Below are 24,097 nucleotides of genomic sequence, written 5' to 3' on the forward strand. Positions count from 1 at the left end.
ATATTCGAATAATGTTGTCTGGTGGTCCATTGTGATTCCCAACCCTAGTCAATATGCTCCAGTCGAAAAAAAAAGTAAACTTACCACAAAAGAAGAGATGGTATGAGCTGGGCTAGTTACACCAAGTGTACTTTTTCTAAATCTTTTGGATTCTGCTAAGTACTCCATGGCTGCAAGCTTTGAGCTTCATATTCTTGCTAGATATCTCCAACTGCATTGGCAGGACATTTGCTATACTGTATATACTATTGTTTGCTGTTTGGTACAGCAATCACCTTAGTGTTATCAAGTTTGGTTCCTTTTGGGCTCAGTACATTTTTACATCATCCGCCCTTTTGTGAACTACAGGCCAACAAACTATTGCCACTAGCATGGCTGAGTCATCCTCACTTTTCATACCTTGCTCTTCACTGTTGAGTTAGAGAATTTATTTGGATTTTTCTACATGCAGGATTTCTTACTGTTTTTCCTGGTATCTGGTCAGGAGGCTATTATCAAGCAGGCTTGTGGCTTAGCACAGTGCAGAGGAGGCAGAAGTGCACAAACTCAATACTCAAGTAAAATTACATGTAAAAATGTACTCCACTATAAGTAGAATTACCACTTCAATATTTTTACTCAAGTAGAAGTATGAAGTAAATGCACTAAAATGTACTTTAAGTACAAAAGTACAAGTACTCCACAGCAAGCAGATTTTTTTGGATATCTATCCAACCGAGTTACTGATACAGTATTTTTAATGATTGTAAATAGAATTGAAGTTGATCCAGTTGCTAAAATGATTGTGCAAGTCTAGTGAAGATTTGTTTTTACTAGAATGGAAGTATAAGTGTATACATTTAAATATCAATATATGTAGAAATAATCAATACATAAGTGTGTAATTTATTTTGCGTATTCCAAAGCTTTATAAGTTCATGCAAATGTGTAGGCATTCCAAGATAAAAAATATTCTAGGCTAATTTTTAAAAAAAAATTAACACAAGTCAAATAATAAACTGAAGCTTAAGGAAATAAGGCCCTGGACATGATGCCATGACTTATTGATAATGACAAGATTTGAGATTAATTAAATTAAAAGCAAGCAGCATTAACTTATTACGGTAGATAAACTAGTAAGTTGCTACCATTGTTACATACAATCCATTAAGGTTGGACATTGTAATCGATGTAAAACATAAATCGAACACGTAAGAGTTCAAACATCTTTTGCTCGCTATGTTACTTACATAGATGTATATTTAAATCAGGAAATCAACGCAGCGTGATCTTCATCTAACTGTTAACGAACCTCTGTTTACAATGTAGTTGGCAACAGTACAGGTTTTTGTTCAGGAAATGTAGTGAGTTAGGGGGAAAAATCACATAAGGAAATAACTAAAGTAAGACACAGTTATGTGAAAAAAAAAGTATAGTAAGAGAGTATTTATACTTGCCACCACTGGCACACTGAATGTGGTCCAGTGAGTCTTACTCAGTGTACAGCGATCTGTTTGTGGTGGAAAATGTCACATTAGTGAATTCCCTCTGTGCATTCTCATTTTCCTTTCCTGGTGAGGTGTGCCTGAGAGATATTTCTAGGCTAACTGTGATTCGACAGTGGAACCAATGTTCAATTCTACCTTTAGCATCTGAAAGCTAAACTGCCCTGTGTGCCAGAGTTGCTGCATTAAGGTGGTAGAAGAACACAGGTCTGCAAAGCAGGACACCAAATGGACTGGTCATGCCACACCCATTCTAATGCCCACATTTTGTCAACCTAATGTGAGCCCAAAACAGGCAGATTAATTTGCTAAGGGTCCTATTAAGATTAATGCCTAGATCCATTGCAATTGTTCCTACAGGGACAGAGGCAAAATAAAAAAGACAAAAAAGAACAAATGTTTCTTATTTATATATTGTTCTACATATTACTTTATTCAGAATAAAGATGGTGGTTTCAATTTTTATTCTAGATTTAGGTTGACATTCCATTTTAGATGGTACTGCTGTCATATTTTATTTATGCCACATAACTGTTAGTTAATCAGTTAATTTGTGCTATGCATAGTTCCATATTCCCATCATTCCTGAATGCACAGTGAGAGGCAATAGACTTCCAGTTTAATTTTTGTGCCTAATCCACTTTATAGTTGCACAGGTTTTCTAAGGCTCTAAGGGATCCATAAACAAACAGAACAAATCTTAGCATCTATCACTAAGGATCTACGTTCATTGAGAATACAGGCCACTCTGTCAAGGTTTGGCAGATGTTGTGTTTGCCAATCAAATTCAGGCAGGTAGTTCTGTTATTCTCCTTTTCTAAGTGATTGGATTCCCAACTATAGCTGTAGATGTGGTTACTTTGAGCCTTGTGGAACTAAAAGACTTTCAGAGGGAGTAAGTCTTTGGCTAGGTCACTGACGGAGATACATCATTGTCTCATCAAGATGAGTACAAGACCTAGCTAACTGGAGATGCAAGGTGCACAGTAATTCAGAGGAAAGAGATATTTACCTAGAATTCCCTCATGGAATGGGATTCACTGTGCTTCCACATGTTGATTGATTCCGACATCCGATACACTAATTACCAGGGCAGGATTTGGTCACACAATACGCTCTACCTTTGACAATGGGTTCCCAGGTGGGCCCACCCACAGTGAGCATCAACGAGAGCAGCTCACCTCCTGGGACTGCAAAAAGCCTGAGTGGACATGCTCTTGAGACACATGCTGTTCAGACATACAGTGTGATGTGAACTCTCAGGATTGGTGCTAAATAGCAGCGTATCATAAATAAATCATTTGCAGACTAGTCTGGCAAAAAAAAAAAAAAAAAAATTATTTGCGGCTGCTGCGGGACATGAAAAAGAGGGTCTCCTGAAAGTGTGGTGTGATGCTGAAGGAGGCAGAGTATAAGGAAACAGGCAACCTCCTTCTCTCTCTTGCTTGTCCGCCCTGCCTTCCCACAGCCCTTGGTAATAAGGGGCCCTCCCTTAAAATCCTTCCCCTAAAACCCTTGCTTTGCCTAAACCAAACCCACCCACCCCCAAACTCCTCTCACTGTGTTTTTGTCCCTAACCCTCTGTAACCCAGCTTTCAATGATAGCTCCATATCAAGGAGATGCTCTGCCTCATCTACTCTTATTGGACTCCTATCTCTGGAACAGTCATGTACCAAAGTGTGCCAAGTGAGACCTGGTGAAGGCTATTTGATTAAGCTTAATGTTGAGCTCTTCCACTCCTACTTTGCAATTAGAGATGATTAGAGGCCATATAGAGGCTATACAGTAAACTTAAACCAAAGAGGAAATGACACAATTGTTGATTCCGAAAAGCTGCAAGGAAATGTGGTTCCAAGATACTCATTACAACTGAAAGGCAGGCCATTTAGGGCTGGATAAAACACTTGTGTGACTCGTGGCCCATGTCTGTCAGCCTGGCATTCAGCCGGACACCTGTAAAAGTAGTGTACTTAATGTCCTGAATGGCAGCTGGTAAGTTCTTTAGATCACCCCAAATGCGCTCTTTTACTTTTTACCTCCAATGGAGGAAAGAACTAGCAAAAACCTTGTCAGGCCATTAGGTCTTTAGACTGGGCTGCAGATGAAAGTCATAATTTGGACAAGTACCTTCAGCCACCATTCATTCATAATGTAAGGGGTCCCAAGCTTCCACAGGGTTCTCTACATTTGATTTACTGTAGGGGAGCAAGCCTTGTTACGTCATTGGGTCATTCTTGATATTTGGGAGGGTGGGATGGGTTGAGCGTCATCTGAAGACGTAAAGATACAAGTGAACCCAACAGGTAACGCTTTCCTCCAGTGGCTCATTATGACGTTGACATGGCTGCTTCTAACCTTTATTTATTTATTTACTATACATTGCTTTAGATTACTCTTAAACACAATCTGTGAAATGGATTGTTCATTTTCAAGGTGCATGTAATAGTAATTGTCTTTAAAAAGTGAACCTAGTTACAAGCCAATACTTAACAAATGTAAAATTACAGATTTAATTACAGCATTCAGTCAAATTAAAGTTGTTTTGTAAACCCTAACACCCCCCCCCCCCCCCATCCCCCTTTATTGTTTTTGTGCTCAGGGCTGGATGGAGAGCCTGTGTCAACACGAAGCCTGCCTGATTTACCCAAAATGTTGCTTTAATGGAGCTACATGCATCAGCACAGGTCAGCAAACTACACCTCTTTACAGATGCACAGGTAAATTATATAAACCTGCAATTTTCTTTTTCTTTCTTTGGTAATGCTGTTCAGGTAATATGACTTAATTGTAAAAGTTTTTTATTGATTGTAAAATTTGCTTTTTTTATTGTAATTTAATTTCATATAAATAATGTAGTAGGACAGTTTCTATCTGCTAATCATTTATAGTTTTTCTAAAAAAGTTCAACTTTTTTCGTGTCTTTTTTCTTTACAAGTTGGCCTCAAATATTTACATATATGCAGTTGTAAAATTTTACTGGACCATATTGAAAATAAGCCCTCTAAAATTCCCAAATGAAGTTTTATTCACAATTATATTGAAAATCTGTAAAGCTTTATGGGTTACATCGTTGTGTCTTTGAAGCATATTTGACCCGTAGGGTTTACGATCCATCACCTCGCATTGTACCTATTGTCCAACATTGTTACATAATTTTTTTTTTCTCTGCAACTTTTTCTAGTAGAATTTTAAACCATTCATGGGAGTTTAATCAAAAGTCCTGCCTCTCAGGACTCCTAAACATTTACAGTATGGAAATTTGCACACGTTTTGCACACGTTTTAACTACTTTAATTAAGAGGTCAGAATGCAGTGGGTTTAGATCTTGACATTTTTAAGCCAGACATTGATACATTCATGAATGACGTAAACAAAGAAAATAACTGTGGTTCTGCAAGACTTGAGTAAGACATATTTATGGTAAAACATAAGTGTTGTAAAAGTAAATAGTCTGAGTGACGTGGTGGCCAAATCACGCACAACTAAGCCATGGATTTCTAGCAGATCAGTGGGCAAGCACGGCTGATACAGTAGGCAACCCTGCCATGATGGCAATCAGGTGAAACATATGACACCTGGCTGCATGCCTAATTAACCCCCCCCCCCCCCTCAAGAGAATTGGCACCCAGCATGCGAACATTAGGCAGCACCAGGTACAGTACGAGAGCCCAGTATGATCAGTCAAACTGGTTATAGGGTCCGGACTCAAGACAAAGTGAAGAAAGGATTTTGTAAAAACAAGATTGTTGAAGAGAAGAAGAGATAAAACAGCATATATGAGAGAAAGTGTGCCCAAAAAAAGAGAGAAACGATGCTTGAAAAGAAAAAAAAGTTGTGCTCAAAAGAATAGTTGTGTTTCAAAAAATAAGGAAGCAAAGATACAAGAAAAGCATTTTTTAAAAGGTTTATATTGAGAGGAAAAGATAGAATTTGCTTTGAAGAAAAAGATTCAGGTGAAAAGTAAAGGGATTAACCACATCTCGAGGAGACGAGGGAATTGTCGGCAATTATTACATTCGCTTTAGTTATTGTCTCTCCCTTGAGTTAATAAACTCTCCCCAAAGTGCACGCAATCACTCCTGCACCCACTTACACAACTTCTCTTCTAAATCCCCTCATGGAGGCTCTCACATATTTCACAACATCTTATAGCGCGGTCGCTAAGCGTGCCTCTGATTGTTTGCCATGCCATAGTTGCTGTATATATAATATAAAAATGCAGTAGTTGCTGTATATATAATATAAAAATACAGTAAGTATTATTGTGGCATACGATTTATTATTATTTGATAATATTAGAGTGCTAAGGAGCTTTTACAGTGGACAAGTTGTCAGGGGTAAAAAAAAAAAAACACTAACTGTTAATAAAATTGATTGGTTATACTCAGTAAACAGTATAACATCATTTTCAGTAAACAGAGTTAAAAAAAAAAAAAAAAAAAAAAAAAAAAAAATATATATATATATATATATATATATATATATATATATATAAAATACACCTTATTCCTTGGACGTGACATTTTCTCCTAATAAAATTGACATTCACAAGACAATAGGTTTTGTCAGTATGATGATGTACCACACTGTTAAATTTCATTGAATTACCAACTCCCTAGTCATGTTATTTGCTGCGAGGCCTGAATGGAAGCCAGGGGATCTGTTCTCCTCAAATGAGCCCAGTTGCCTAAAGCCATGCTTTCCCGCTACTCATCTTTGCACATTGCCTTTTCCTAAATGGATTTCTCTGTAATTCATTCCATCATGTCTGGAAAAAATGAAGGGCATATGGAGGTTAGAGGCCAATTTCTAGGTAAATCTGACAAAACAAACAAATATGGACGTTGGTTCTTTGCACCAATAAATACAAACAAACATCTTAAGTCTTCCATATATTTAAGAAAATATTTTGCTTTTTCATTCCCTTTTCTTAAACCTTGATGTCCTTTGTCTTGGAATGTTGTAATAAATCACATTAGATACAAACTCCAGTCCAGGCAAAATATGATTTTTGATTTTAATGCTTCTAATATAATTTTGCAAATAAAGGTAAACTACATACAATTAGGAATGTAATTTTTTTATTAAAAACAAAATGAGGTTTTGAAGCAAACCAAAATAGATGGAGGCAAAACAGAAAAACTTTTGTTGTTAGGTGAGTTTATCCACCATGATGTGCAGGAGCTGTTAAACAGCACTCATCACATCCTTTGTTACAAGACCCCCCTGTCAGCAATTCATCAGGACATTACATGAGTAGTTGGATCACTGACTGAAGGCAGGTCAAGTCTCAGTAGCTTATAGAGAATGTTCTGCAAGATAAACCTATATTTCATTTAGCGTATATGTCTGATGTTTGAGGTTGCCAAAACCAATCTGAAAATGAACACATTACTTTAAATATCCTCCTTCCATTCCCTGCACACTGCTTTTAACCTCTACCAGGATGATGACTATTTTTAAACGATGTGTTAGGAATTTATAAAATGATTTTGTGCTATACATTTAAACATGGCACTATTACAGTTTGTCCTTTTACCGAAGGGCTTAATCATTTCTCGTATAATTACATATGCACTGTGTATTATCATTAAGAATAGCTATTAACTAAACCTATTGATGCAGCAGTGTTAAAGTAATTTATACTAGGCAACACCACAATGCTTTTTGTAAGCTTGTCAGAACTCAGTTCTTTACAATATTTTCCAGCATATCATTACAAGCAACTACAGCATTATGACCCAAAATCAATGTGTAAATGCAAAGTTATCTAACAGTTCATTCCGACCAAGCAAACTGATAGGACGAGATGCATTTTATGAGTGGTTATAATACATGGTAACAGCACTGGGATGTTTAACAACCTGTATCACTTTGTCTATATACATACTGTACACAGAGATACCTCAGCATCCGAATTTAAACTGCTCCAGAAACGAGTTCTTAAGGCGAAATTTCATATTGTGAAACACATTTTCCAAAAGGAAATATTGAAAATGCAGATTATATTATATTGCAGACTGTGCAATATACTGTATAATACCACAGATTTCAGATATTTATGTAACTTGTTTAAAAGTATCTCACACCCTATTCCATTTGATGTCATCCCCCTTTTTTTGTGTGTCATGCTGTTTTGTCTTGTCATTTGTTTTTTGTTCTGAAAGCTCTGTCACTAAAACAAATTCCTTGTACGTTCCAGCGTACTTGGCAATAAAACTCTTTCTGATTCTGATTTAGAAAAGCATATAAAAAAATAAAGCAAGTTAGAAAAGACATGTAAATGAAGTAAAATATAAAATAAGTAGACATTAAATCTCACTTTATTTATCCAACTTCATTTTATGATTTCTCTTGACACAAATAAATGGATAGGCCTTAAATGAGCGTGTTTTACGGTGAAATCTAAACATGCCTTTGTAGGCAACTAAAAAAATGGGTGGCTGCTGGATGCTGCCAGGAAACTGAGATTTAGCTAAAAAGTATTCTGAACTATAAACAGGCCCCGTTGGGATGTTTTATGTTCCGGCATTCAGAGCAATCTGGGGTTCAGTATGATTTTACATACAATTATAAAGATATCCTTTTTAGATCTACATTTGGCATAATTTGATTAACATACAGTAACCTTTTCTGCGAGGGAGATTGTGGATAATTTCCTTACAGGAGTATTTGTGAGGTAAGGCACTGCTGTTGGGTCCGATACCTGGGTGATTTCAAACCATGTTAATACTGCTTTTGTCCGGAAAATGCTTTTTTCACATGATTAAGCAACTACAGCTGGATGCCATTATTTTTGCAGGTGGTTGCTTATCAGCAAATGAATAAGATCAAGCCTGTCATACCTACTAAAACAGATGATATGAATTAAGAAAAAGACAGGGAGGGAGATTGATTAACAATCAATTGATGAGAATTGAGCATTAGTACCATCTACTACCATGCAAGATCTTTAAGAAGACTCTTACTTCACATGCCAGCTAAAGAGCACTTTATTCTGAGTAGTATCTTAACTTCAGGCCATCGCCTGTATTGCCTGTTGCTTACAAGGGGAACGTACCATTTCTGTCATGTAATAATTCATAAGACCCAGGCAACGTGTAAGGCAAGCAGTAACCAGGCCAAGTAAGGGCCACCCTAACTAGACTTAAGTCCTTAGGGTAAAATATGGTGGGGGAGTTGGGACTTGCAACTTTTCAAAATAACAAAACTTTAATGCTGAGAACTAACTTCAAATTAATTGTTAATGAGGCGAAAGAAAAGAAGAGCACTTTTACAATTACGTGGGAGCATTCAGGTGCCATTTCAAATTAACTTAGACTATATATTTGGATGCATCTTTGGGACTCTAGAACACTGTAGTGTTGATACTTTCTTGGTAAAGAAAAGAATATTGAGATTATGATAGCATCTTAATAACCTACATAAGGGTCCATCACACGCAATCTTTTTAATTCATTTATTAAAGAAAGTTTATAAAAAACTAGCAGAAAAAAAGCTTTATGGATTTTATTATGCTAGTCATATTCTGAAATGTGGGCAAGCTAATGTCTCTTGAGTGCTCAAAAGAATCACTTCATGAACCATATAGAGCATGACCAATTAGATGCGAACTATTACTTTAGGATTGGGTACGAGATGTACGTATAATACATATGTATACGATACAATCAATATGGATGGAAAACCAATTTTGTGAGCTCTAGATGCATCTAAAATAAGCATCTAGATGTACAAATGACAGGCAGTATGTCAATAATGTCATCTACAATGTCCTTGAAGCCTCATGAAGATGCATCACAGTGCAAATTTTAATTTCCTAAAAAACTTCAGGCCCTGCACGTGTACCACTGAGAAATCCTGATTTAAAAATGTGGGTAGATGGAGCCATGTATTATCTTAATTGTAAGAAGCATACTGGATGGGTCTTGGTAAATGCTAGATCATTAAAATGAGGAGCATTACTCGAGCACCAGCCTGCACAAGTAGCCAAATTAGCTTACCCTGAAATGGTCAAAATGATTGGTTGTGACAAGTGGGGAAGGGAAACCGGCGGCAGCATTATTAACTCCAGTACCTGTGATTACAATGCAATTTTTAGGGCATGAAGTGTCTGCTGAGTATATTCTACTTGCATATCAAGGACGTTTTTACAGACAGTAACTAGCATCAACAAATACAGTGGAAATATATACAGATTAAGCTAAAGTCAATAGCAAGCGTTGATGGCTTTTTGCAGAAGAGTAACTCCAAGTGTGACATCACCACTTATAAACACAGTTGACTACACAGTTGACTAAATACTAGGCACATTTACTTTATTACTGTATTAAGCACCGTTTTCACTTGTATGTACTTTACTTGAGTAGTTTTATTAGTGGATGCTTTTTACTTGTATTTATTACATTTTACAACAAATATCAATACTTTCTGCTTCACTACATTTGTGCATTGCATTGCTTTACATAACCACAGGGGTGTGTATTATTTGAAGTGGTAATATGTTTAAAATCAGAAGCAGGTGTTTGAAATCAGCAACAGTTTGAAAAGAGAGAGAGAGAAAGAGAGAGAGAGCAAGAGCCTCTTTTGCATTGACTCAAAGGCTACATTAAGCTTATGATTTTTGATACATAAGTACATTTGAAGGTGAGTACCTCAAGTGAAAAGGTGAGCTTCTTTTTCTTAAGTAGAAATGTAAATGGAGGGCTTCTACTTTTTTGAGTAATATTTTAGTTAGGGTATCTTTACTTTGACTCCCAAGTCTCCTGGGATAGGCTCCAGGCCCCCCTGCAACCGTGTACACAGGATAAAGCATGATGATTGATTGAAGAATGATTGAGTGATTTAAAAACCTTCATAATAAGTCAGATACTCATTAGTTCATAGGTGGAATGAGTGGGTATATTTTGCAGCCAGCCATTTCTTTGAGATTGTGGCCACTTGAGATCCAGTTAGAGAACTACCATCATTTGAGCATATGACAGGAGAAACACTGTTGGTGCCAATTGATGCACCCACCCTGATGCAAGTGTAGGGGGGTAATAGGTATAGTTGAATGTGCAAATAAATATGTGACACTATTTTTTTTATGAAGGTACTTCATTAACAGAAGAACAACCAACAATTGGTTGAAGCATAAAGCAAATTGCAAATCAAAACTTTCACACACAACCTTTTGGCATTCCGGCAGTGTTGTAATGGTAAACATGTTTCTTATAATATTTCTCATAGGGCTCTACAGCATATTTAGAGAAGTTTTCCGCACCGCTGATGCAAGTATATGTATAAGAGCCAGTGGGGTAGTTTGAGAAAGGTGAAAGCACTGGTTACAGATTATCTTCATCAAAAGAAGAATCAAAATTTGAAAGTAGTTTGGAGGAATTTAAATTTCTTAAAAAATCCACACACTCAGGTATTCAGCATTCCGTATACATACAGTAGGGTCTAATGATTAGGGAACTTGTATATTAGTAGTACATTATGATTATCTTTGCTCTTTTTATTATTACTATTTTGAAAATTTTACGAGCCTTCACTCAGGAGGGGTGCGGGTGGGGGGAGGGCACTTTTTGTCACCTTTGCGTTTTGTACTTGCTGGGGCTTAAACTAGCCAGGAGAATTTTTTTTCCCTCTTAATGTGAACTCATATAAGAAGATACTTATTTGTAACGAGGATTGTTGCTTGGCTTTGCTGTTCTCTGGCACACTTGGGTTTGGCAGTACCTCATTTACATTGACACTGAAAGAAGTGCAGAGGACAGTGCCTTATCTGAGAGGTATTTCGGCTGCAGATTAACATACACTCTTTGGATGATTTTTGTGATCTATCTTAATTTGTTATAGATATGTATAATATGGAACTAGATACTAACCACTGCATACTGAGATGCTTTCTGTATGGGACCTGGCATTTTTTGAGATATTTTGGACCAATTATCTACAGTAGTAATCACAGCTTTACATAATCTTGCACATCTTTACACTTGCCCATGCTTCCTGCTTTATACACAGCAACTTTTGGAGCTGAATGTTTTCTTGCTGCCTAATATACTGCATATGTCTCTCTCTTCCTCTCTGTGTCGATATTTATGTGTGTGTGTATATATATATATATATATATATATATATATATATATATATATATATATATATATATATACAGAGATAGAGTGTAAGAAAGAATCTGAATTTGAGAATCAGGAATATAGGATTCGGGTAGCAATGGGAAATTCATTTTCCATGCTCAATTCTTTCTGTGAAACAGAGTCATATTTCTGTCATGGTGGACATGCCTGAATTATAAATTAACTGCTTATTATGTGACACTTTATAATGAAATAGATTTTTCACATTTCCCCCCAGGAATCTTTGCCTTGTAAGTATTCTTATGCATTTTCTCCTCACAGTTAACTTTTATCTTTCTCAACAGATGACATTTTTTTGAGCAGCTCCTTTGCTGTTTAGCAGGTTTTGCCTTTTACTCCGTGCAAGCTTTAAATATCTAATGCTGCAGTAATGACACTATCTCACATTCATCACTTTCTGCCATCATAAAAGTCTCTCTACCAACAGTCTGAGTCTCTTGCCTGCTCTACTTTTCTTAAATCAGTGTTTGCTTTAGTGGATGCTATATATCCTACAGTATATATTCTGTGCAGTGCCTTACATGTTCAAGTCTGAGGCTTAGTGTTTTATTTAAACTTGAATGCTTGAGATATTTCACTGAATAGTGTCATTAGGTGGACTGGGCTGTTTGATTCAGACCACAGCCTTTCATAGTTTTAACATCAAAATACTCAGAAGGTCTTTGCAAAACATTCATTTTATGCCCCACAACATTTTCTCTGTTGATTTGGATTTATGCTTGGATTTATGTCTCTGCACCTCCGAGCCATCAATAATCCACCAGTGTATTTTACTGTGAGTTTTGTGGATATTCTTGTATGCCACCCTCTTTATTTTGTGGCAAGCATGCCAGGGCTATCTTAGAATTCTGTCCTTATTTGAACATGAATCATAACACCACCTTGGTCATTGACATGCATCTATATAATTGGTTTTAAGTCACTGCCTGTACCTAGCATGATTTTCCAGACTTTATATGGCATGAAAGAAGTAGGTGGTACTACGATCAGATCAGAAAAATCCAAGAACCTATCCACAGACCAAATTCATGAACTCAAAATAGCCAGACTTGTTTTTAATGAAGATAAAAATATATATATTAATAGGGGAAATCATGTCTGTAGTGTGTGTGTATATTTTAAAGATTTTAAAAAGTAGCTAAATCAAAAGTCTTTAAGTGTATCTATGGGTGAACTTTTTAAGTAAAATGTTATCATGAGAATGTGCAAAAAAGGTCGGCAATTTTAAAGTGTCAAATTGTTGGCCATCATCAAGCAAAAAAAAAAACAACAACTAAGGAGGAAAATGCAGGTATTAGATTAAGAAACCTCACTGATTAGTGCTGAACCTGCTGTGTCAAAGAAATTAAGTTCTAAAAGAAATGCTGAATAGAGATGACTAAAATACTTTGTGAATTTGCATAGTAAAAATAAAAAAAAAAGAAAGAAAAACTGATATATAATATAAATCAGAGTTCATTAGTGAAGAAGAACATTACCATAAAGACAATTTGATGAGAACTTGCAGCCGCCGATTGGGACCAAACAGCTGTTTGGCCATAAGAAAACCACTTGATAGTGAAGCTAATCTGATAAAGGCTTGAACGATGGAAAAAGGCCACGTGGTCTGATGAGTCCAGATAGTACTTAATCCAAACTGATGGGCATGTCAGGGTAACAAGGGAAATGCATGAAGTGACATAGCATCATGCTTGGTACCCATTGTACATGCCTCTGGAGGCAGTGTTAGGATCTGGGGTTCTTTCAATTGCTAAATTACAGGCTTAGTTTTATCATGTGGCAATTAAATTGAATCTACTAATGCACATTTGGTTGCTTTGTCTCTGCACCTGATCCAACAAAGCATCTACAGTATGTGTGCATCAATCTGTAGCTTTTATTTTTTTCCTTTTACATTTATGACTTTCAAAAAGGAGTTTAATTTCGCTCCTCGCTTACTCCAAAGGCTTCCTACAGAGGCAGCATCCCCTTCTGCAGGGGTTTGAAGGCCACTAGATTTGGCACGGCTGAGGAGGAATTAATGAATGGATCTTGGACTTCCACCACATTATAAAAAAGTAAGGCAGGGAGCTTTGTCGAGAGTCTAGAGTCCGGAGTACCACTGGTGAGAGTAAAGTTCAGAGTTTAGGACTCAAATTCAAATTCAAATTTTATTTGTCACATACACAGTCATACACAGTACGAAATGTAGTGAAATGCTTACACGACTGCCAGTGACCTTAAAAAGAGAATTAAAGCTTATAATAAGTAATAAATAATATAATAATAATATAAAAAATAATAATAAATAAATAAAAAAAATTTAACTAGAAAAAATAGAACTAAAAATAGAAACTAAAAATAGAAATATACTGTACAAATAGAACTATAATGGTGTGCAAATATGCATAGAAAAAGTGACTTTGTGCAATGGTTATTAAAGTGTCTTTGTGCAATGGTCCAGAATGTAAACGTAAACATAAACATGTAGTGTAAATGTGATGTGCGTGGAGTTGTCCATAGTGTCCATGGATGTATAAAGATTGATTGATTGATTGTGAAAATTGTGAAAATATTGTGTTAGTTTTGCATAGTGGTGTGGTTGAGTGACCTTATCGCCTGCGGGAAGAAGCTCCTCCTCAGTCTCTCTGTGTTGGCCCTCAGGGAGCGGAATCGCTTCCCAGACCTCAACAGAGAGCAGTCCATTGTTGGGGTGGCTGAGGTCCTTCAGGACCTTCCTGGCCTTGGTCCAGCGTGTAGATTGAGTGCAGGTCAGGGAGCTCGGTGTGGATGTAGAGCTCCAGCTGCACCCTCTGTAGAGCTCGTCTGTCCTGCATGGTGCTGTTCCCGAACCAGGTCGTGATGTTTCCCGTCAGGATGCTCTCTATGGTGCAGGAGTAGAAATTCCTGAGCACCTTGGAGGGCAGTCTAAAGTCTCTCAAGCGTCTGAGGTGGTACAGACGCTGCCGGGCCTTTTTTACCACGGTGTTGATGTGACAGGACCATGACAGGTCCTGCGTGATGTGAACACCGAGGTATCTGAAGCTGTCCACTCTCTCCACTGGGCTCCTGTTGATGATGGGGGTCTGGTAGTTCCTCACCTGCTTTGTACTGAAGTCCACTATCAGCTCCTTTGTCTTGCTGACGTTCAGGAGAAGATTGTTTCTCTGGCACCAGTTCTCCAGATTTCCAACCTCCTCCAGGTAGTTGTATTCTGAACATTAAGTATTATTCGGACATGATCCTCCAGCAGGACAATGCCACCAGCCATACTGCTCGTTCTGTGCGTGAGATTCTGCATGACAGCAATGTTAGTGTTCTGCCATGGCCAGCGAAAGAGCCCGGATCTCAGTCCCATTGAGCACGCCTGGGACCTGTTAGATCGCAGGGTGAGGGCTCGGGCCATTCCCCCCAGAAATGTCCAGGAACTTGCAGGTGCCTTGGTGGAAGAGTGGGGTAACATCTCACAACAAGAACTGACAAATCTGGTCCAGTCCATGAGGAGGAGATGCACTGCAGTACTTCAAGCAGCTGGTGGCCACACCAGATACTGACTGGTACTTTTGATTTTGAGCCTTCCTTCATTCAGGGACACATTGTGAAACATTTTGTCTTATGGTGTTGACCCCTTTAGTGTTCATACAAATATTTACACATTAAGTTTACTGATAGTAAAAACAGTTGAAAGTCAGAGGAAGTTTCTTTTTTTTGCTGAGTATAGTAGCTAATACATTTTCCCTTATTTAAGTAGGGCACAAACTGGGCTTTCATAATGTGGCTGATGTAAATACTGTATGTTAGATTCATGTACAACTTTTAAACTCATGTCAAAGTACACATACAAGAACATACTATTTCAAACTAGCAAAAAGCAGGGAAAATGAGAACAAAAACCTGGCAGATTGTTTTGAATACAGAACTGAGTTCATAAAAGTGTTGGGTGTGTGCCCATCATCCAATCAGAAAGACCTTTTATTTGGGGAAAAGTGACTGACCTTTTTCAGCAGAGCCTCTGTTTCACTGGATAATCCATGACTCTTCATAAATATGTAAGCCCTACTGACACCTGGCTCAGGTGACACCAGGCTTCCCCAGGAGTCCTATTGATGGCTCAGCTGTTCACACCTATATACTCCGTACAGGAAATTAAAGAGAAACAAAAAATAAAGCACGGTTTTCGAAACATTTATTTAAATGCAATCCTTGTGCACAAAAAAAAAAAAATCACACAGCAAAAAAGTTATAGTGTATTATGACTGAAATAAAGCAGCTCACTTCCCGCGTGTTTTGCGCAGCTTTGCAAAGGCATTGAGTATTTATTTGTGTAGTATTTCTGGCAGATTATCTGAAGAGAAACTGCATCTTTTTAATATAAATATCTTTTAAATGTCTCATGTTTGTGCACATGTACATCTGCCTTCAATCAAAATTCTGCACAGTGAACGTACCCTCCTGGTTTACGTAAAACATTTTACATTTGATAGAAGGCTTATTCACAACTACATTTCGACCATACACAGACAGCATGCATTGTACTGTACTATGTTGTTGTTTTATAAGTGAAATAAAGATGCTCACTTCGGTGCACACTTCACATTTCACTTTTCATCTCCCCTTTGATCAAAATGCTGCCGATATATTTCCGTGAAAATATTGAAAACTTTTTGTTGTTTTCTTCCTTGAACATTGAACCTGCCTGTTTCCTTGGACATGGACATGCATCAGCACATATAACAACACAGTAATAAGCATTTTCTTACATCTGAATAGAGTTACATAAATAACTTAATTGGAGTCCAGGGATGTGATGGAGTCCTTAATATGATGTCACCCAGGAAGTTATTTGGCACTTTTCTGCACAAGTTTAAGTGCAGAAATATTTTGATATATTTAATATATCCAAAATCCCTTTGCAATTTTGCATCCTCATTTTTTAAATGTCATATGGTGATCGTAATATGCAAGTGTTTGGGTCATCATTTGTGTAGGATGTGAAGAGTGTGTGAGTGTGTGTGTGAAGGATTTTAGTGTGTGTGTGGGTGTGCGTGGGTGTGCGTGAGTGCTTGAGACTCGCAGGCGTCCTGATACTGTAGCAGCAGATTCCAACCTGTGTGCATTTTCATAAGTTTCTAAGAATGTTAAGACCCCCAAAAAGGCCTGGAAGCACTATTAAAAACAGCATTATCAGAGCGATGGCGATGATGTCATGTCATCATCATGCTGATGTCATAGTGCTTGGCTCCTAATGAATAGTTTCCTGTATTGGTCTCTCACATCGTTGTGGAGAACTTTTGTTCTGTTGTTTTTTACAATATTGATTTAGTTCATTGAGGTTTTCGGGAATTGGCATATGCAGAGCTCTCTTAAGTTCCTGCCAGGGCATCTCAATTAGCTTGAGGTCTGGACTTCGACAAGATCATTTCAAAACTTCAGTTGTTTCTCTTAAAGCCATTCTGATTTACTGGTGTGCCTCAAACCATTGTCTTGTTGCATGGCCCAAGTTCAAATAAGCTTTGGCTGTTGGACAGATGACCTCACGTTTGCCTTTAGAATACTTTTTTTTTTTTTGCACACAAAGAATTAAAAGAGGGGATGGTAACTTTTGAACTTGACTGTAAATGTTTGTAGGACTTTGTCACATCATTTTAAAGAAATTTCAGCCTCCTCTTTTTTACAACATTGCTTCAGTTCATTCAGCTCTCTTACCATCCTGCCACAGCATCTCAGTGGTTGAGATCTGTAATTGGAATTGGCTGCTTCAACATTTTGATTATGTTGTTTTGTCTATTCAGATTTGTCGATTTTGCTTGGTGTTTATGATCATTGTGTGTTGCAGGACCTAATTTATGCCCAGCTTAAGCTGCTAAGCAGGTGGCCTCACATTATTCCCAAGAATATTTTAGTGGAAATGGAGTTCATCATTGACTTGATGTTAAAAAATATTAAACCTTTTTTAGATTTCATGTCAAATTGATTTTCCAGTTTTTAGAAGTTTTACAACAAATTAGAAAATTTGAAAATATTCTTAAATATTATTGGTTATCACTGCCAACTCTTCTTTTCTGTCAAACTGCACACTATTATTTTGCTCTTTCATTTTCACTCCTGGAACTGTTTTATCTTTGATGCCACTGTGAAGCAGAAAAAGATAAGCATGCTAGAGCATGCAGTGACTTTGTTGTTCATATAATGTCCATAGTGATGCAACAGCTGCCTCATTGCAAGTGGAAGTTACAATGTCCTTGCTGCCTTTAAAATCCTTTACTCCAATTTTGTGCTCTTAGGCTGGTTTTCATGGTAAACAGACCTGACTCAGAGCTTTATGGCACTATTTCTGCCCAACTGTCATTAAATGTAGACTCCAGTTGGAATAAAAGAAGAAGAAATCATATAAATGACTTACTCCATGAACGGCTTTGACTAATTTGAATGTTTGAAAATAGAGGGAAAATATAAATGGTCTACTTTAAAGCTTCTACAGTACACATACATTTCACAAATTAACTAATTAATCTAGCACTGATGAAAGAGTCAAAATAAAATTTTTGCTTTTTTTTTTCATATTACAGAGCTGCAAAAGGTGCTGGGTGTAACACGTTACAAAGTAATCCATTAGTGTATGTGTGTGTGTGTGTGTGTGTGTGTGTGTGTGTGTGTGAGAGAGAAAGTCGTCCTACAAGCCTCGCCCCATCTGTTATTCCTACTGTTATACCCCTATCTTACCTATGCACTTTGACTATACGAGGATGGACGCGCAGAAAGATGGAAACCTAATCACAGCGCCAAAACTCACGGTGAACCATGATGAACTGTACTTATGGTCACCACGCAAAACCGCATAGGTGAGATAGGGGTATTAGTAGTTAACAGATTATGGACCAAACTTCGCTGAGTGATGACGGTAGAATAATTATAAAGGTCTTGACTAAAACAACATGCATGAGGAGTCACAAAGGAGTTTTCATTTTCTGCAATGGAAAAGTACTCTAACTTAGTTACTTTTATCAGAAAGTAACGCAGTAATGAAACTGATTACTTTTTGAAGACAGTAATTCTGTAATGTAATTAGTTACTTTAAAAAGTAACATCCCCCAACACTGGCTGCAAATAAATAAAACAATAAAGGCTAGAAGCATGGCACATAAAATGTTTAATGCACTAATGATTATAAAATGCACAGCGTAATAACTGGGATTTTATTAAATAATAAACAAAATAGACATTTTAAATATTTGTTGTTCTATATACTACACATTTCAACAATAGTTTTTGCAGTTATTATACACCAAGCAGCCACAGCATTAACATACTGTAACACCACTGCCAGGTCAGTTGAATCACATTGATTATCAATTACATACCAGTGAACCGGTGACAAGATCATCTATGCCTTTGGGGAATAAATACTAAGCCCATCTGGTCTGATCCCACAGAAAAGCTAATGTAGCACAAATTACTGACAAAAAGTCAAGGCTGATCATGATAGAAATGTATCAAAACACTCAAGGCATCACAGCCGGCTGTGTATGGGGCTTTGCAAGCAAAAATGTCAACGTTGTCGATTTGGCCTCCAAATCCCTGTGATTCTAATCTGATTGAGAGTTTGTGGAATGCGCTGGACTAACAAGTCAGACCCATTGCCTCACCCTGTATATATACAGTTTGATAGCAAACTGAGATAAACCACAATTTCAGGCTTTTACTAATTTTGGTGAATTATTATCCACAGGAACAGATGGTCCTCTGTAACCATAGGTGAGAGGTAACTGAGTACATTTACTTTGTTACTTTATTAAAGTACCTATTTTATGTATCTGAACTTTGCTTGAATAGTTTTATTAGATGATATATTTTACTTTTATTCCACTTAAAAGTACAGCAAAAATATCCTATTTACCTACATTTGGGTGTGTAGTGTTTGAAGTGGGAATTTTACCACCTGCTGACTATTACTTATGTACTATATACAAGTAAATGAAAGACTTCTATCTATATTTGAGCAACATTTCCCATAGGGAATTTTTACTTTTTACTCAGTTTTTATGTAACTACCGTTTACATAAGAAAATTAAGGAGTGAGATAATGCCACAACAATAAAGAGATGAGTGATTGTCTCTTGATTGACATTAAAAAGGCTTCATGAGCACCACATTAACTTTATGGGTCGTTGACGTGCACTCCCTGGCTAAAAAATTATTATAATAATTTCAAATGAGTCAAATTATTGGTCTGCTTCGAGCAAATAGAAAAAATAAGGCGTTTTAAAATTACTTGAACTGGAACGCTTTAACACATTATTGAAACCTGCAAGAATAGTGCCTGACCCTTCTACATTGTGAAAGAAATGTGGTTGGAAAAAAAATCATAAATCTTAGATCACTTATACACTTGGTGAGGTAGTACCACTTGCATGGTAAAATTTCAATAGTAAAAACCCGGTCAAGATTAACAGCTTTGTGGCGATAAGTTGTTTCAGTTGGTCAGGTTTCCAAATTATTTTTTTTAAGTTTATCTCAGTCTGTACCAGGTTAGCACCCCAGAGCACTTTTAAAAAAGTGATAACTTCCTCTTTTTTTATTATTATTATTTTCAGCACTAATGCCTGAACGATCTTTAAATAATCATGACTGAATTCTGCTTCATCATAGACTAGTGTCCCCTCTGGAATGAATTCTGTCTTCTTGAGCACTGAGCTACCCAAGATAAACTCACGATCCACTACAGACCTGACCAGGATTATACTGAATTTCCCACCTCAACTATTCAGATGTACAGATTAAAAACAGATTGCTAGTATGTTTTTTCCTGTCAGGATTTACTGGGCTGGGTTGTAACGTTGCGCTTTGTCATGTCCTTATGCCTTAGAGGAACGCAGGGTGAAAGCATCTCCGAGGACCTGCTTTATTTGTGTCTCAGACCAGGTTAAATGTTGGTTTATTGACCTCCAAATACTCATTTAGCACAAACAAAGTAGAAAGCCACAATTATTTATTGTTACAGTGCTACTTTCGCCTAAAATGTCATGAAGTGCCTGGAATTAGTCATATTTGATAAGAAAATTGTGGACTTCAAAAGACTTTCCAAAGATTCTTGGACTATTTTACATACAAATGAAAGGAAAAACCTCTGGTTTAAAGTAGAAGCTTGACTGTTACAGTTGACATGCTAATGTTTGCTTAAATATGCTCTCAGTGGGATTGCACTTTCACTGCTGACTCATACAGTAGTGCTAAGGTTTATACGACCTCAGGGAGTGAAAGATATAAAGTAGTTTTATATCGATAATCTTCAGTCATAGTGAGAAAGATTAAGAAAAAAAGGTGTTTTTATAAGTAAGTAATAATGCACAACAGAGTTTCCTGATATAAATACTCCATGACTAGGAGGGTAAGATTACAGATACAGATGTGCAGTCTGTAAACAACCCCTGCTGTTGATTATAGTACATTTTAACTGTTAATAATATCAGTTATTAATAAACTTTAGAGAGCCATGGCAGAAAACTCCCTATCAATGATTATGCCTTTTTATCTCATTGTTAGGATTGAAATAAAATTATAAGATCACTTTGTTTAGTTCCTTGAGGTTGTTAATTAAATCATACCGTTTTAGAATGAGTGAATTCAAGCTAAGAATTACATAAAAATCATTCTGTTGTTATGCTCATGGCTAATGCAAGATACAATAGCTTCTAATATAAGGCTAAATTCCAAATCCCTCTTTAATCCTTCTCTAATCTCTGATCAACTGCCCTACTTGGTGTGTGAAACAAGGGATTGGACACCCTACATAGTGCACTAGCTTTCCAATTAATGCTATTTGGAAATAAGTGGAAATATAAAGAGAACAATTTAAATTTACATTTAAAAGTGCTTTTACCCCATTAATTAAATTTTGGTTACAGTTGGTCGTCAGCTCAGTGCCTATGTCTTGGCAAAAAACTTTTGTTTCAAGAGCTCTATAGATTAGGATTAAGCAAGCAAATCCTAATCTGTTGGTAATAAATGCAGTTTGTTGTATTAAAGCAATATAACATCATGACCTTAAATGTGTGATATTGCTTAATTAACACCATGTCACTATTCGGATGTTAGAATTCATCATCAAAAAGTTCCTTTTTATAATTATACCCAAAGCATATCGTCATGTATATGCATTTAATAGTGTGGATTGTAGATAATACAGCATTCTAGTTTTTGACAGGTGCGTAGCAATAGAGGACAGTGTTTCATCAGCAGTACAAGGGCATCGGTGCACCAGGTTGGACAGGGCCACATGTTTGCTCAACATTAATGACTGCACTCAGCAGTGTTGTCGTAATGGATCCACTCATGTGGATGAAGTTTCTGGTGGCTCTTTCCCCTGGAAAAAATTATATTTGCGGATTCTGCAAACCTAAATGCACCTAAACCTAACTCTGCACACTAAATGATGTTTTCCTAAGGCATGTAAAAACACAGATTAGATACTAACAAGGCTTAACTACTGTACTGTAGGATGTCAATAGGAGAAGTTATTATTTCTTATTCTAAGCAATTTACAGTGACCTATGCATGAGTCATCCTATCTCAACACAGCTGTTTTATTTCATGAACTGGAAATTTTGTTCAAGACTTCGCCAGCTGAATACAAACCATGATGACTAGAATACTAATCGCTGTGTTTATTTGTCTGTAATAGTCAAACTAAATTACATCTTTCTTTCTTTTTAATGCTGTTATTTTATTTCTTTAAAAGCGTAGTTTACCAAATCATATGTGATTATATACATTGCAGATTTCTTTACTGGAGTTGATGCACACTTTATGATATACACTCATGTCAGTGTGTGTGCTTAAATACAGACCATTAATTAAATATTTGAACAAATGATTATTGCTTTAATGTATGAACAGAGCACTTAATAAAGATTTAGAGATTTTGTCAATAAGTAGGTAATAAGTGTTAGTCAGTTAAAAGATTTCAAACCATTTATACATTATATCAGTTATTTATTTACACGAGGAAGCATTTAGTTTTTTTAATGAATCAACAGTTGTCGGTGTGACCACGGATACACTGGGGTCTACTGCGAGCTTGACATTGACTATGGCGTTGGACAGCAGTGCTCAGAGCACGGCGTCTGTGTGAACCAGCAGTACAACTACACCTGCCGATGCCAGCCAGGGTACACAGGAGTTCTCTGTGAGATGAAGACAGATGATTGCAAGAGTTCGCCATGTGCTAATGATGCCACCTGCATGGGTATTGTTGCCAGTTACTGGTGTTTCTGTGCTGCTGGATCTGAAGTTGAGCCTTACAGATCGAACAGTTGCTTTACTGAGCAAGGTTAAGGTTGGGAGTTAAAGCTACTAAAAAACTGTGCTTGCTGTGGCCTGTTACAGTAGGTCGTGGCTTTTGAATGAGTGTTTTTTTATTATTATTATTATTTTTTTTTTTACTTATGGCAACTTAAATAACTTTCATGTCATCTGTAATGAGCTCAGCCATTCCTTTCATTGAGCACTCTTATAAACCAGTCATTTTCACTCACAGAATTGACAGTCACTGGATTTTTTTTTTGGTAGCTTCAGTAAATCCATCGACATCCTAAAAGATTTTCAACAGTTTCTGAAATTCTCAGAGCAGCTCATTAGGCAGTAACACCCTTGTCATGGTCAGAGTCAATGAGGTAACAGTTTTCCTTTAACTTTACCTGAAGCTCATACATTGCACCTCCATGATTTAATGCACTGCTTCAATGGTTGGCTGATTCCTTATCTACATGTAAAGTTTTTCTAAAGTTACGTAGTAAGAGAGGCGAGTTGCTCGGTCTGTCCGCTGTGCTTCGGTAAGTTTCTCTGGCGCCAGGAGAGACTCAGTCAAACACACACACACACGTTGTCTGTCAGAAAGGTCTCTGTTTATTAACAGCAAAAGATGAGGTTTATATATGTTTGACCAAACACCCGTGCCATAGACATACATTACTACAAAGAACATGAACCATTGTAAATGTCCTGGTGAGATCCTAAAGAATCAAAGGAGAGGAAGATAGAGAGGTGTCCGTCCAAAGACAGATCACAAGATGTTAGCTCGAGTTAGGGGGAGAGGGGGAAGGAGACAGAGGGGGAGAGAGAGAGAGAGAGAGAGAGAGACATATAGAGAGAATGGGAAGGTGAGCGTGGGAGCGTTCACACCTTCAAGAGCAGATGCAAGAGGAGACAGGAAGATAGCAACAGGAAAGATTTAACACGTTAATATCAGATCTATGAGGAAGAGAGCAAGAGAGTTGAAATAACTGCTTTAGATATAAAATAATTCTAACACTACATGAGTACTGAAATCTAGTGATCTATGTGAAAATGTAAAAACAGAGTTTAGTCTGGCATACAGAGATTTTGATTTGATTCAGGATGAAGTGTGTGGTTAAATCTGAAACTGAACATAAAACAGGTATTTGCAAAAACATTCTTGTTTAACTCTGTCAAGTCTAATACAACAATGA

The 24,097-nt window shown here is 37.0% G+C and overlaps 1 protein-coding gene across 1 annotated transcript in view; it reads left to right on the plus strand.

Moving 5' to 3' along the window:
* eys (eyes shut homolog) overlaps positions 1-24,097 on the plus strand; it is a 330,983-nt gene that overhangs the window by 47,483 nt on the left and 259,403 nt on the right. Inside the window, 6 exon segments of the mRNA XM_053479756.1 lie at positions 4,068-4,169; positions 14,916-14,998; positions 21,814-21,844; positions 21,847-21,882; positions 21,885-21,965; positions 22,642-22,898. Coding sequence (XP_053335731.1) covers positions 4,068-4,169; positions 14,916-14,998; positions 21,814-21,844; positions 21,847-21,882; positions 21,885-21,965; positions 22,642-22,898 — 590 coding nt within the window.

This window comes from Clarias gariepinus, chromosome 20 (assembly GCF_024256425.1).
Source record: "Clarias gariepinus isolate MV-2021 ecotype Netherlands chromosome 20, CGAR_prim_01v2, whole genome shotgun sequence".
In the NCBI taxonomy this organism is placed as follows: domain Eukaryota; kingdom Metazoa; phylum Chordata; class Actinopteri; order Siluriformes; family Clariidae; genus Clarias; species Clarias gariepinus.